Source organism: Aquila chrysaetos, chromosome 10, assembly GCF_900496995.4.
Source record: "Aquila chrysaetos chrysaetos chromosome 10, bAquChr1.4, whole genome shotgun sequence".
NCBI lineage: Eukaryota > Metazoa > Chordata > Aves > Accipitriformes > Accipitridae > Aquila > Aquila chrysaetos.
The window spans coordinates 42,748,311-42,762,619 of NC_044013.1; the positions used below are offsets into that span (position 1 = coordinate 42,748,311).

At 37.2% G+C, this 14,309-nt stretch overlaps 1 protein-coding gene across 4 annotated transcripts in view; it reads left to right on the top strand.

Annotated features, from left to right (window-relative positions):
- NLK (nemo like kinase) overlaps positions 1-14,309 on the top strand; it is a 68,003-nt gene that overhangs the window by 49,443 nt on the left and 4,251 nt on the right. For 3 of the 4 annotated variants that reach the window (XM_030027568.2, XM_030027570.2, XM_030027567.2), the window contains 5 exons: positions 107-316; positions 5,076-5,177; positions 10,310-10,396; positions 12,151-12,349; positions 14,129-14,222. In XM_030027568.2, coding sequence (XP_029883428.1) covers positions 107-316; positions 5,076-5,177; positions 10,310-10,396; positions 12,151-12,349; positions 14,129-14,222 — 692 coding nt within the window. Of the gene's footprint in view, positions 1-106; positions 317-5,075; positions 5,178-10,309; positions 10,397-12,150; positions 12,350-14,128; positions 14,229-14,309 lie in introns of all 4 variants that reach the window. The other variant, XM_030027569.2, reaches the window with a different exon arrangement.

Genomic DNA, 14,309 nt, shown 5'->3' on the forward strand with positions numbered 1-14,309 from the left:
TAAATGCTGGTTTGGAATTTCCTGCTTCATTACCAGAAGGTTACCTATTTGAAATGCATTAAGTGTTTTGGTTATTTTAATTTTTTTATTTACCTTCTCAATTTAGATTTGTGATTTTGGATTGGCCAGGGTGGAAGAATTAGATGAATCTCGTCACATGACTCAGGAAGTTGTCACTCAGTATTATCGAGCTCCAGAAATCCTGATGGGCAGCCGTCACTACAGCAATGCTATTGACATCTGGTCTGTAGGCTGTATCTTTGCAGAATTACTTGGGCGAAGAATATTGTTTCAGGCACAGAGTCCCATACAGCAGGTATAATTAAATTTCCCTTTAAAAATTTTTCTACTGCATAATTTCATGGAATCAGTTATACTGATGCATTTTGAACCTCAAACTTGCTTTTGTTTTGCTTGGTTTACACACGGGCAAAAAACCAAGCTACTTTGAAACACTGAAATGATAGCTTCCAGACAGTATTAAAAGTAGCGGTTATTAATGTTAGCTTTTGAAATGTGTATTTTTTTGTAATCCCCTGTAATCTGCTGCAGTACCAAAGCCTGCTGTAGCATTTTACTGAGGTAAGGTAAAGGTGATATAACTGGGATCAAGCTTTTTGTAACAACTAATATGAGAAAGTAGTAAGTTTTCTGTCAAGATATAACTGGAGATACAGTATTGGCACTCGAACTATTTAAACTGCCAATTAGTAGTATTGTTCAGACTGCTTCATTTTAGTGAAGGTCAAGTGTGTGAGAAGGTATTGAATACTTTTTTATGTTGTATAGCTGTGGCTAGGTATAAAAACATGACATGTACCAGAGTATTTCATCACCATTCCAACAGTAAGCAAGCTAATATAATATACATATATCTCTAATAATCTTGAAGTGCTATTTTTACAGTAGATAGAAAATAATGTCTGCAGCAAGATATTAGAGATGGATGCATTTATACTCCTAAAAGAAGGAACAAGATGTGCTGATATAAAATATTTATCTTCAATGTTGCTAGTATTCATCTATAGATTAGAAACTACATAGTATTAAAATTGTGACATTACATATATTGATTGACAAGAAGTAAAAACACATTGCAAACTTTTGTTAAAGGTGACATTCCAAAATCTATACTTTTCTTGTTTGTTTATGCAGATAGCATTTTTACGGGTTTGAGAGATATTCACATTATCATGCTGTTTTCAATATTCATATATTTAAACTGTTAGTCTGTTGTGTATATTTATTTTTTTAATGCAGTGTCCTATTCAGTGGTACCTATCACGTCACTGCAGTAGTGCTCCCAAGCAGGGACTTGCTAGTCATTCTAGGCAGCACTTACACCTTGTATGATCACAAAAGATAGACTTCCTCCCAAAATACACCTCTCTCTCACCCTTGCGAAGAGACAGCAGAGGAGAAAAGCAGTCATGTAATCAGAACTACTAGTTAAATTGACCGCTATTCTGTTGCAGTCTCAAAAATATTTAAGATCTCCTGTTTTCTAATCTTTGATCTTTTGCTACACTGAAGCTAATCATATATGTGATTTTAATAGCCTTGGCTATTGGCTTCTTGGCTTCTTGAAATTTAAAGTGCAAAGACATTCATCATCAAATAACTCTAGAATAGCATTATGGGGTGGCATTTTTTTGGGTGGCGTTCAGTTTATTTGATTGAAAAGTTGCATAAAGTTACATAAGAGTTCCTAGATCTTTTATGATCCCTGTGCAGTAGAATGGTTTAAGAAGTAATTGCCATATATATTTCAATTATGTTCAGAGCAATTCAGTGCTATTCAAAGGTGGATAGAGTCTATACAAGTGCCTTGGGCTAGTCAATGTCATGGTCTTTCCTTACATCTGTGCTGTACCCCTTAGTGTAGACTGCATACCAACAGTGGTTATCCCATGCACCCAGGAGAGTGAGCCAGGACAGCAAAAACTTTCTGATGTCACGATAGCCATCGTCAGGCTAAAGTTTTCCTGGTAGAAAAACCAGGGAAGAGATAATTTTAAAACTGACTGTACTGGAATTTGTAACTCAAATCTGTGATGAAGAAAGTGAATAAAGCTTTAGATTATAAACCAGACTGGAACTGGTGATTTTGGTATTTTAAACTTTGGATAGTATCATGGTGAAAGTGATGAATATATCTAAGTTGCTTACTCGAGTTATAATAGCTAACTTTTGCTAAGGATTTTGTGGGATTTCTTACAAAGGTAAGAAATGAGATAATCTATACTGAGACTTAGATAATCAGAAACACTTTAAAATATAGTATTTCCTAACACCTTCTATTTTTGCTTTTTACTGATACTATTTAGAATAGTTAGCATTTTTGTATGATACAGTCTTTCTATGTTTGTTTAAAAATGAATTTTTAAAGGTGCAAATACAAGTTATTTTTAGCTATATGTTCAGAAACATTTAAGACATTTAATTTTATCTTTTAGTGCATCTGTGGTGCAGGAAGGGTAATCTCCGACTTTCTGACTATCTGTGGGAGCAAATGCCTTTCTCTGCTTGCTTTGAAGACTAGTCTGCACACTGTTTTGTCAAAGGCAGGTGACAGAGTGCTAAGTTTTAACCACCTTCCTAGGTTAGCCAGTTCCTCCAGTCTGATTTTGCTGATTATTACACAAAAATCCTCCTTAAAGATAACTGGTCGCACGCCTGAGACAGTAAGCAGAATCCATTCGGAAGGATCAGAGTGTCAGGAAGAAAGGAGAACCGGGCAGATACTGCCAGCCTAGCATAGCCATTTCCCATTAGCTGTAGCACGTACATGAAGTTGCATCTCTGGCATGTTGTGCCGCCAGCCTTTGACATGACAGCACGCGTGTGCGCAGGCAGGGAGGAGAGGCTTGCTGTTTCACACATCAGCCTACCAAGGGTATGCTTGTTGCTGGATACCGCTTTTGTATTTCTGACTTCAGCGATGTTTACTTGAGCAATTAGCGCATACCAGCAGGAGGGGATTTGAAGAGCGAGGTGGTCGGTGCTGAGGACCTGACACCCCCATTTTCCACAATTCAGAGTGGAGGTGTGCTTTGGAGTGGGCTGGTCTGGTTGTGCAGGCTGGATGCCCACTGTCAGCTGAAGTACGTTTAGATGTTCTCATGAATGCATCCCCCAGTTAACCTTATCTAAAAGGAGCCCAGTGCCTGTGCTCCGGGACGCTCGGTGCAAACCAGAGTGCAGGCAGTGGCAGCAGCTGAGAAGTTAGCTTTGAAAGTGCATTTCTCCTTCTGACCTAAAATAATAATAATTATAATAATGTAGATTCACTGTATATACCTGAAAGACTTGCAATTCATGCAAATGAGGTCAGTTGAATTCAAATTAATGTTTTGTAATATTTTTTCTATTTTTGCACTAAAATTTCAAAATATATTTTGTAATACTTCAGAAAAATATGTTTAGTGACTGGTGACATGCATCTAGATAAATGAAATCAAACGTCTTAACAAAACTCTACTGCGAGTGTATTGGAAATGTATGGGCTAAGACAAGAGAATTTGTATCTTGAGAGATGTTAAACATGAACTTCCAGGAGATCATTATGAAAATTGTTTTCAGTGTTCTTTCTTGTAACCATTAGAATAAAGTGTGTTTATTTATATCCATATCTATATGTATAGATATAAACGTATATTAACATATAATTGCTGTGTGCTTCAGGAGTAGTTGGCCGAAAAAGACAGGTGTTTATGCAGTCTACATTCCTTGATACGCTGGTATAATTTATCATATTACTTTTTCTATTTTGTAAACACATTGATCTTTTATTATATCAACTCCACGTGTCTGTTTCTCAATTATCTATTTTCCACATCTAAAAACCTCAAGGTTTAGGATTTTTTTTTCCTGCCTGGTTTTCCATCTCCTTACAAACGTAGGTGCTTGCTGTCACTCCTCTATGAAGTTACGCTAGCCCTGGCCACAGGGTGCCAAGGCAAACGGGAGGACACGTGTTTGGTACCAAGTTACGACCTTGCATGTACCTCAAGGCGCTGGGCAGACTAGTGCTTCTGCTGGAGAGGGGGGAAAGATGGAGAGAACACACCGATTGAAGAGTTACACAGTTCGGTGTGTAAACAGCAATCACATTTCACAGATGTTATACCAACAGTCAGTGGGTGATTTTCATGCATACAAGGCCTGTATAATGATGATAATGGGTTTATGCTCAGAGGAGAGCTCTGCAGTTGCTCGTTAGCGCGGGTGGATGGTGGTCACAAGGGAACACTTGGAACCAGGGTGCTGATCTCACCACTGACAAGATTTTTTTTTATTTTGCTTGACTTATACAGGGGGGTTTTTTGTTTGTTTTTATTCACTGAAGGAGTATATGCACACACTTTTGTAGAGGTAAGGTGAAAGCTTGTCTGTTGCTTTCCAAAATGAAAAAGGTGAATGAAATGTCATTTCGTTTAAAGTTGAGACCAGTTTTAAACACGGCATCATCTTTGCTCTTTTTTAGGTAGCTTTTATTTTTCTTGTAACTAGCACCACTCCTTTGCCTTCCTCTGGTGCTAGACAGATTTGGTTTTTTTTTTAATATAGTAAGTTTGCGCTGTAGTTCTGAGGGGTTTTTTTTTCCATTTTCTATAGTTTTATTCCTGCTGATGGCAAAATATTTTGTGTAAAGTAGTAGTTGACCTGTTTTTTGGGGGTAATTTTGTGTGGTATATTGGTATGCAATGCTGACATTCAATTGAGAATATTTGGGTTTTAGAATTAGTAACACACCATTAAGAGTACTTGATTTTCTTAATGATGTAAAATTGACTTTTAAATTGCAATAAAATATTTTATTAAACCTGTAAACAAAAAAAACTCCCAAACTTGAAAATCAGCTTGTGTTAGGGCTTTTTCAGTGAAATTACAAATGTTTGTATTTGCTATCTACTAAATGTATGTTAATATTTGTAATTTACTATCCATAAAATAGTGGTATTGAACTGATTCGTATCTTAAATGTAATTTACATTAGCTTAAGAATCTGCTATCGTGGTGAAATGTATTAATATATGTCTAAGACCTCAAATTTATATGTTCTATACCTACAGTTGGATTTGATTACAGACCTGTTGGGAACACCGTCGCTGGAAGCAATGAGGACGGCTTGTGAAGGCGCCAAGGCACATATACTCAGGGGTCCTCATAAACAGGTATAGCTGGAGATTGCTGGCCTTTTTTTACGCTTGGTCAAGACAATCCTTCAGTCGGCCCCCATAAGTTAGGATTTCCTCTGTGCAGGATACTACTGCTGTATCATCGCAGTGTTTCACATCTTGATTAAATTCTCATGGCATGTTTGTTCATAAATACTTTGTTTGGATATTTAATCTCAGAGTTGTCTCCGCCTGAAAACGGGGTTAAGTTTAGCAAAGGTGGTTGTGGTGTTGCAGTGGCATGGGTTAATGGTGCAGTTATTCAAAATACTGTTGAGACAAGGTGGTTTTTCACTAGTAAAGTGCATTTCTGACCTCTCATGTATGTATTGTTTGTCTTGTTGACACAGGTGAGTCTCATTTTTTGAAGCGACAGTGTTTTGATAGCTATTCTGAAGGAAGATGTTAAATTTAAGTGGTAATATTGGCAAGAAACATAAATTAAAATTGACAGCATAGTTCAGAAAGCCCTGGAGGGACTCCTGTACTGACAGGATCAAGAGTGTTAGGAAGTGGAAATCACCCGTTATCCAGATCCGTAAACAGAACAGTCCAGCAGCTCATCACCAAAGGGTCCCCTCACACATCTGTGCAGTGACCCGAGCTGTTCGTGAAAGGCTTAACAAGATACTGAAAACTGAGATAAAACGTTCAACATAACTGAAGTAAAAGTTAATTTAAAAAAAACCCAAAAAACCCCAAACAAACCAGAGAAAAAAGGTAGGATGATGTCATTATGCTGACTGGACAATAAAAAGGGCAAATGAAAGTTACTGTTAATAGATACAAAGAAATGCTTATGCAGGAATCCATAGTGCAGTAATAAAGTAGTATGTCCATCCAATGTAGCCATTTTTATGATTGTTAGATAGTAAAAATTAACAAAATTAATAACCTGTACATGTTAATACATCAGATCTTTCCAGTAGTTAAGTTTGCATCTTTATTTTCTGCATGTAGAAGTAATTTCTCAAATGTCTACTCACCATAATAGTAGTTACCATAGAAATGAGCACTGAATATATATTCTGCTTTATTATTAACATGTGGGAGTTCTGCCTCCTTGGCACTTTTGATTCACTACATCAGGTTGTCTCTATTCCGTTTTATGACAGTTTTTTTTTTCTTTTAACATTAATAATAGGAGGATTTCATTAAGACTTTCTCTACCAGTTTTAAAACAAATCAAGTCTATTTTTTTGCTATCACGTGCTAGAAGAGTTGTAACTTTTAAGCATGTAGTCCTGCACTTCCAATTTTTAAGATGTTTTTAAAAAAAAAAAAAAGTTTAATAGTGATTGAAGCTGGGAGAAATACATCACTATACTTTATATATAAAAATATGTAACAGTATACAAATACATCCAGATACTTTATAGAATACATTGGTTTTAAATTCTGATCATTTGATAATCACGTGACATTTCCAAAGTGCAGTAGTTGCGCTCTTAGTAGTAGTAAGCAAGAACTCTGAAATTTATTTGTTAGCCTTGTTCAGTTTGTTAAACCAGGATGTTTTATCAAGAACTGAGATAGGTACAAGAATGTCTTCTGATTTTCTAATCCCATTGCTAAGGCTATTCTTTTACAAGCCTCTGAAACTGTGTCTCTTGACCCATTGAATGATGGGAATACTGAAAAGCAAGTGAGGTGAAATGCTATCAAATGTTTCCAATACAGATTTAATGTCGTATAGCCACCAAGTCATAGGAAATAAACTATAAGCAGTTAGTTTTGTGTCTGTTGAGGAAAACAACATTCCTTTTTCATGGAGTGCCACAGAAGCTGAACAGCCTCTGGAGTTGGCGTGCTCATTTGCAACTTGGAAATAGGGGGTTACAGTGCATCTAGTTGATTTCTTTAATGATATTTCTCTGGTTTCAGCTTCAAGCACACTTCATGTCTGAATGCAAATTCATGGCTTTTCATCTTTTAAAGTGGAGATTTTGCTGGTTATAAATAGCTAAATGTTACCAGTTTCTTAATTAGATTAATAGGGAGAGAAAACCAAGTTAGAAACTGGTGATTACTTTGTCACACAAACTATTTTTAATCGATGTAGGTGAGCATAGTAGGAGTTAAGGGGTAAAGCGTTTTGCTGCTTTATGTAAAAATAGATTAATGCGTGAAGTTTCTGATTAAAAAAAAGACCACCCCACTGTGTGTTGGCATAATGAAAATTTACATACTATGTAGACTTCTTTGTCAGTTTTGTATTTAAAAATTTTACTTCAAACTAAACTTAAGTGAATTGATAAAGTCGCTTAACTGGCAGCCCTAGGAAGAGCGTCTCCTCCCATATTCCAGTGTACGGTAAGGAGTGGTTTGGACCTCACTGGCAGCCATGTCCTGACCCACTTACAAAAGTAAAATGTGTTGGGAGTTCCCTCCCTGTTGTGGTCCCTGCATTCTCTGTTATGGAAGAGAGAGATCCAGTATGATGCACCTTACTTGTTAAAAGACCTGATCATTGATTCCATGATAATCGAATCTTACAGCAGTTCAGTTTTTACCAATTTCTCCCGCCCTTGCTAGTACTCATCGGGACTGTTTCAGATCTCTAGCTGTGGACCTGAGTGCAGTTTGCCGAGAAAATGCTCTCCTCAAAAGCTGTATATAACCAGATGATCTTGGAATGGTAGACAAGCTGCAGACAAAGAGCATAAGTGTAGCAAAAAAAAGTGCATCCTTCATTTGTATTGGATGCCACAGCTTCCATAATTAAGGAATGTAATCATATCTTTCTGCCCCAGTATAGGGATGAAACCTAGTTAATCACACTGCTTGGATGACAGCGCTTTTTTCTGTAGATGGTACTTAATAATTAGAAAAATCATATGAAGTTACCAAATATTATAGCTTTATAGCTATATTATAGCTTTTGCAGTCTATAGACTGAACTTAAAAACTAAGGCTGAGAAGTGCTTAGTGCTGTGTTTGGTAGTTCAGGGATAACTTGGAATGATGTCACTGTGGAAGTGTAATTTTTATATATACTGACATTTACAGCAACTAAATAACTTCTGTTCATTTGCTTTGCTAAACAGGTAGAAGCAACAGATGCCTGCCAAATATTAGCATTGCATACCAGTTAAAAGTCTGTGTAGAGTTAAGGCAGTTCTGGAAATGCCATGGATCCATGCAAAGTTTGTCAGTGAATATTGTCCCATAAATATGCTAGCTAGCTTTCAATTGATTTGTTATATTTTAGGCAGAATGTTTTAGTCATTTCTGTCAGCCGGCTAGTATATTCTTCCCACATCTCAACAGTAATTAATCACACACGCTAGTGAAGCACTCTGTATAATTCTTCCTGCCCTAATGGCTCTTCCCGACACCTGCATTCACTAGCCAATATGAATGCTATTTGAATTTTCATGGGAAGAATACAAAGGTGTGTGTGTGTGGCTGCATGCATATGTGATCGTTTATTTCCTTTTTTAAAAAAAAAAAAAAAAAAAGAAAAAGAAATTTTAAGAGTGTTGGACTTGGAAGTAACACACTCCATAGTAGGAATTTTCTTTGCAGCAGTGCCTGGCCTAATATCTATCGGGTCCTTTTTTTCTTTGCTTGGGGATTTTGATTTCTTTTTTCAATAGCTTTGTGGTTTTGCTTTCTTCTAAGTGTGAAAATGGAGACTTCCTTTCTCCCATCTTACTCTTTTTTTTTTTTCTTTTGTTTTTTCCCCTTCACTTTAGAGGAGTAACTGTTCACTTGTTTTGCAACACTTTATTTACTTTGAAGACTAACTGTAGTGCAGTCTACTGCCATTCTTTAAGCTAAATAGGAATAATGTCAATTAAGCAGGAAAATATTTTACTTGATTTTGGAAACTGACATTGTTGTGGCTTTAAAAAAAACAAAATCTTTGAAGCTCATTCCAGAGTCTGGGATATAGCTAATGCTTTAAAATCAATGGCATATAACATTAACATTACTGTTGATTAATTTTCTTCATTTTGGGCAACTTGCCCAAAGGCAGTACTTCTTCCCACGTTTTAGGAACCTGGGGACGGGGGTTGTCTTTGCATTTTGCTACCTTAGCGTTAACATTTAATTCCAGAGTCAAAGGAGACTTCCAGGCTAGAGAGTATGTGCAGTTAAAAGTTGTCAAATGTTTATATGTTGAGTAAAATCTTGTTTAAATATTACCTGCGTGTTGAGCCCGATGGCACTGCTGAGGCTGGAGAAGGAGTTGTCTGTACACCCACAGCCGTATAATCACTGTGCTCCGCAGCACGTATTGCTGGGGGATTTGTGCTTGCCTCCGGGTCCGTAGCTGTAAGGAAGGTTATGTGCTCGTATTCCCAGAAAGGGCTGGATGTCCCCAGTTTTTAAAATCTGTCTTTACTGGGGTATTTGTACCACAAGGTTTTTTCACTCTCAGCTAAAACTGGAAACTTTCAGAATGGGCAGGCTGTCATGCTTGTGAGCGTTTGAGAGCAAAACGAGGAAATACAGGAGGAAAATGATCTGCAGAGCTGGTTTTTGTGGGGCTAACCAGAGCGAGAATTGTGACGCTACCGCCAGCTTCGGGGTTGTTCCAGATTTTTTTAACCATGCGGTTCATGCCCCGGGTACTGCACTATAAAACGAGGGGGAGTTCACTGAGCCCCCCTTCCCCCTCCCCCAGACCTTCAAGCCTTGGTAGTTGGCCTATTTATCTCTACGTAAAATGCTGTATGCCTGAAGGTCATTTTAATTGTACTAGATGTCACTGTCAGTTAGATATGGATCGCCTGGGTAAGGAAAGCAAAATAATCTATAATTTGGCAGTGATTGAGATCAGAAAAATGAAATACTGGAAATGATGTGGTTAATCAAACCCCTGAGCAGCTACAGCTTAAAGCAGTATCTATATAGAAAAGTAAATAAATAAAACATAGGTTTGTCCAGGGATTACCTCTGAACTAAGGAAAAAAAATAATCAATTAGATCTCTATTACAATTGCTGAGTTTTGTAGTCATGATTATTGTCTTGTTGGAAAGCGTTGGGTAGCACATGTCCTTTTTAACAAGAAGTTTGTCCTTGGTGACTATAAAATAACGCGTGCTGTAACAGTGTTTTCTTGCTGATGGATCTGACAGGACAACTATCTGTACTTTTCTTTCTCCTGTTTGCCCTACAGCCATCCCTTCCTGTCCTATATACACTTTCCAGTCAAGCTACACATGAAGCAGTTCATCTCCTTTGCAGAATGTTGGTCTTTGATCCAGTAAGTATGATTTAATATTATTCCTAATACTTCTTGTTTTAACAGTTTTTGTTGTCTGCTACTTAAATGAATATTTTAAGTAAAGGACTGCTTTAACTGATTTTCTTCTACATTGCATTTCCGTACTTTTGGGTCTGTAAAAGACGTAAAAGTATCATCTTCTAATTGGTCAATTAATTTCCCCCTGGAATGGGGGTTTTGCATTTAAAATCTAGTGGTCTTTTGAAGAAAGCTACGACAGAGTGGGAAAGATGAGGGTGTTCATGAATCATGCTATCTTTTCCTAGCTAGGTGTAGGTAGCAGAACATCAGATACTTTGATGCAGTTCTAATTAGAGACGCGTGGGTGTTCATGGTCTTGCAACACACAAAAAATTCATTCTGCATCCACACAGTCACATAACAGGATCTTTTTTCCTACTGAGCATCTGTTTTTCTAATAAAAATGTGCTGCTGTGGATTTTGGATTTTATCTCTTGGGCTTACTATACAAGATTGTCACTAGAAAATCTGATACCTGAAACGATGATCTTAATTATTTCATTCTTGCAGAAAAAACCCGAACATTTCAAATGAAAAATAGACAGATTGACTGAACTGCAAAGGAGGAAGCTTGTAACTGATAAGCTATTCAGAAGGCAGTACCTTTTGATTTTGTTTTTTTAAACCTTAAGATTCCTTTACTGAACAAAAACATAGAACTGTTAAATCATAACTTCCACGTAAACAAACTTAATTTTTTTCCTTTCTAACTCCCTCAACACTTAGAATACTATTATTCCCAAATTACATTTAAATAAATGTGGTTTTATTTTTTTAAAGAATCAGGACAATCCTTTAGAACAGACAGTTTTAATTTCATTTAAAAAATATCCTGGGAATTGGGACACCTGGGTTTTACCTCAAGCTTTGCCATTGCTTTTGCTCTGTAACTTTGAGCAAGTTACTTTTCTGTTTGTGTTTTCGTTTGGTTTTTTTTTAATTCACCTGTAACAGTGGACTTCATTACACCTTGAATTTGCAGTACCACTTCTGTCTTCAATTCTTTAGAAACAGATAGTATTCTCCTTTTTGGACGGGATGGTGTTGGACACCTAGAAACTGAGTACTTTACATGGGTTATGCACAAAAATAGTCTCAGTAATGTGGAAGGAGACTTTGTTATTGAAAGCATCGCTCTGACCCCCTTCTTCCCTGCACTTCCTTCACCACTTGTTTTCTGAAACTTGGTGTGTAAAGTATTTCTCAGAACTCCCGATGCCATATCCTGAATTACTCTCTTACCAGTGATGCTTAAATTTGTGTTTTACTTTAAAGAGGTACTTAAGGACACATTAAAATGTTTTGCAGAGTATGGACCTACAAAATGCTGTATTCGCTAACATTAAATTCTTTGGGTTTATTTTGATTTATTGTAGGAGTCATAATTTTAAGGTTATCTGGAGAAAGAAATTATTGAAAAACATATTCCTAAAAATCATATTAGCAGCATTTTCCATCATTAGCTACAGTACAGAAAGGTCAATGTCATCTTAGCAATGCTGCTTGTTTTTAAGTAAAATCTTCCCCCTAGTGGCAGTGTTTGCAGATCTGAAACACTTTCTGACATGAACTAATCCTTTAACGTGATTAGGGGTTTATAAAACAATTTAGAATTAATTGACGAGTAAGTATTCTTTAGACTGTTTCAATACCTCTGAAAATATCCTAACTAATTTTTTTTTATTTTATTTTATTTAAATGCAATATTTCAGTCCAAAAGAATATCTGCTAAGGATGCCTTAGCTCACCCATATCTTGATGAAGGGCGGTTGCGATACCACACTTGTATGTGTAAATGTTGTTTTTCGACATCTACTGGAAGAGTTTATACTAGTGATTTTGAACCCGTCACTAATCCCAAATTTGATGACACTTTTGAAAAGAACCTCAGTTCTGTTCGGCAGGTGAAAGGTAAGTAGTAGTTAACCTTTGCCTCTGCATTTATCTTCCTGCTCCATCCTTCTGTAGTATGTAGTTAGGATGTGCAATCTGGATGCATACACTAACCCAGGTGTTTTTTTTTCTTTTAGGTATTTTTGCATAGTAGATACAGGAAATAATTTCTTTTCACTAAAAGAACAGAATTGCTTGTAAATGTTCTGACGTAACATAATATCACATGCATTAGTTGACGTGCAGAAGTCTATAGGTTTCAAACCTTAATAGCATTCTTCTCTGATGTCAGTGTTCCCCACGCCACTCACTCTTTTGTTGAAGGATTGCACCAGGGGGGAAAGGGAAATCACTATTGTTGCCTTTTCGGGGCGCGAGGTGTTATCTTGATAGCTGTCCTGCAGAAAGGGTCAGCATCATCAAGTTACCGAAGCTGAGTAGTCTCATAGTTCTTCTGCTTCATTTCCCCTAATCTGTCATGGTCTGCTCGGGCTGAAATGTCCGTGTCAAGTGCCTTTACAGCAGCTGCTCTCGTAAGCTCTGTTGCTGGTGCCACTCTGCGGTTCTGGCAGTAACGCAGAGGATGCGCTCTGGGTCGTGACATGCTGTCATGAGGAAAATCAGTCCTGGTGCCTGGAAGAGGAAACTACTGCTGCACGTGGTTACTAAACGCCAGCAGTTGTTCTGGGGCACTGGAGGTTTGAAGTCTGATTCCATCATAGCAAACAACCCGTAAAATAGACTTTGTTTTTTTTGAAAGCAGATCCAATCAGGAAAGCAGTCCTTTTATGAGAGCAATACAATATGAGAAATAGTAGTAGGGATTTAGGTTCTGTTTGGTGGCAGCTCAAATAACTCAAGAGGAGGAGAGGGAGAAGAAATGTGTTACCTCAATAGTTTCTAACAAACAATTCCGTCATTTGGGACAAAAATACCTCATGATGTTGCCATGATAACGTGACTTATTTCGGATATATCCTGAACTTCTAATTCAGACATTCACATTTATATAGTTCATACAAGCTCATGTAACGTTGTTTTCTTTTTATCCTGTTATTCTTTCCATTTCCCTCCTCTCTTTGGCCATCATTTTCCAGAGCTGTACGTAGATCTGCTGTCTTCTCTGAAATCTGTTGTTCTAAACGCTGACAGCAATGCAGATTCCAGCACGTTGCCTCTAACGTACCATCCGGGCGTATGGAGCTCCGTTCTGGCAACCATTGCTGCTGCTTATAGGGGAGCAGCCCGTTGCCAAATCTTCCAGCCTCTGTTTTTTCGGCAGGGTGTGTGTGTGTGCGTGCACACGCGCACGCATGTGTATGAGAAGATGTTTTGTCTGGCAACTGTACATAGAGTTCCTCTTCCCTTATGAAAATTTAGGTTTTTGTTTTAATCATCTCAAGTGGCAGTTTTGTGCTTGGTGGTAGTAACTGAATTCATGAATCAAACCGGACTGAGTCATAGATAGAACTGAGAGTTGAGAATTCTTTGTTTTTCAAAAAGTTACACCCTAAAATTGGGATTTAATCTACAACTGGTTATCATCAGTTCAGTATTATAGCGGTGATTAGGGTTTTATTTTATATACATTGATTTCAGTGTGCATATAAGAGTTCTGTGTGAATTTATGCTATGAGGTATGGCATCAGATTAGATGTAGGGAAGCTGGAGTTCTTTTATCCTTACTAAAATGTACTTTCAGGAAGGGCAGCTCTATTTTCCTCCAGTCTACAGTGCGTTTTACTGAAGCAAAAAGTGTTAATGGTATGATGTTCTTTATTTTTCTCCTATGTACAGAAATAATTCATCAGTTCATTTTGGAACAGCAGAAAGGAAACAGAGTGCCTCTCTGCATCAACCCTCAGTCTGCTGCTTTTAAGAGCTTTATTAGGTAACTGTATGTAATCACATCTGATATTAATTCACATTTATTAGTAGTACAGAATTCACAGTCCAAAATGTTTTATGTTCTAGGTTT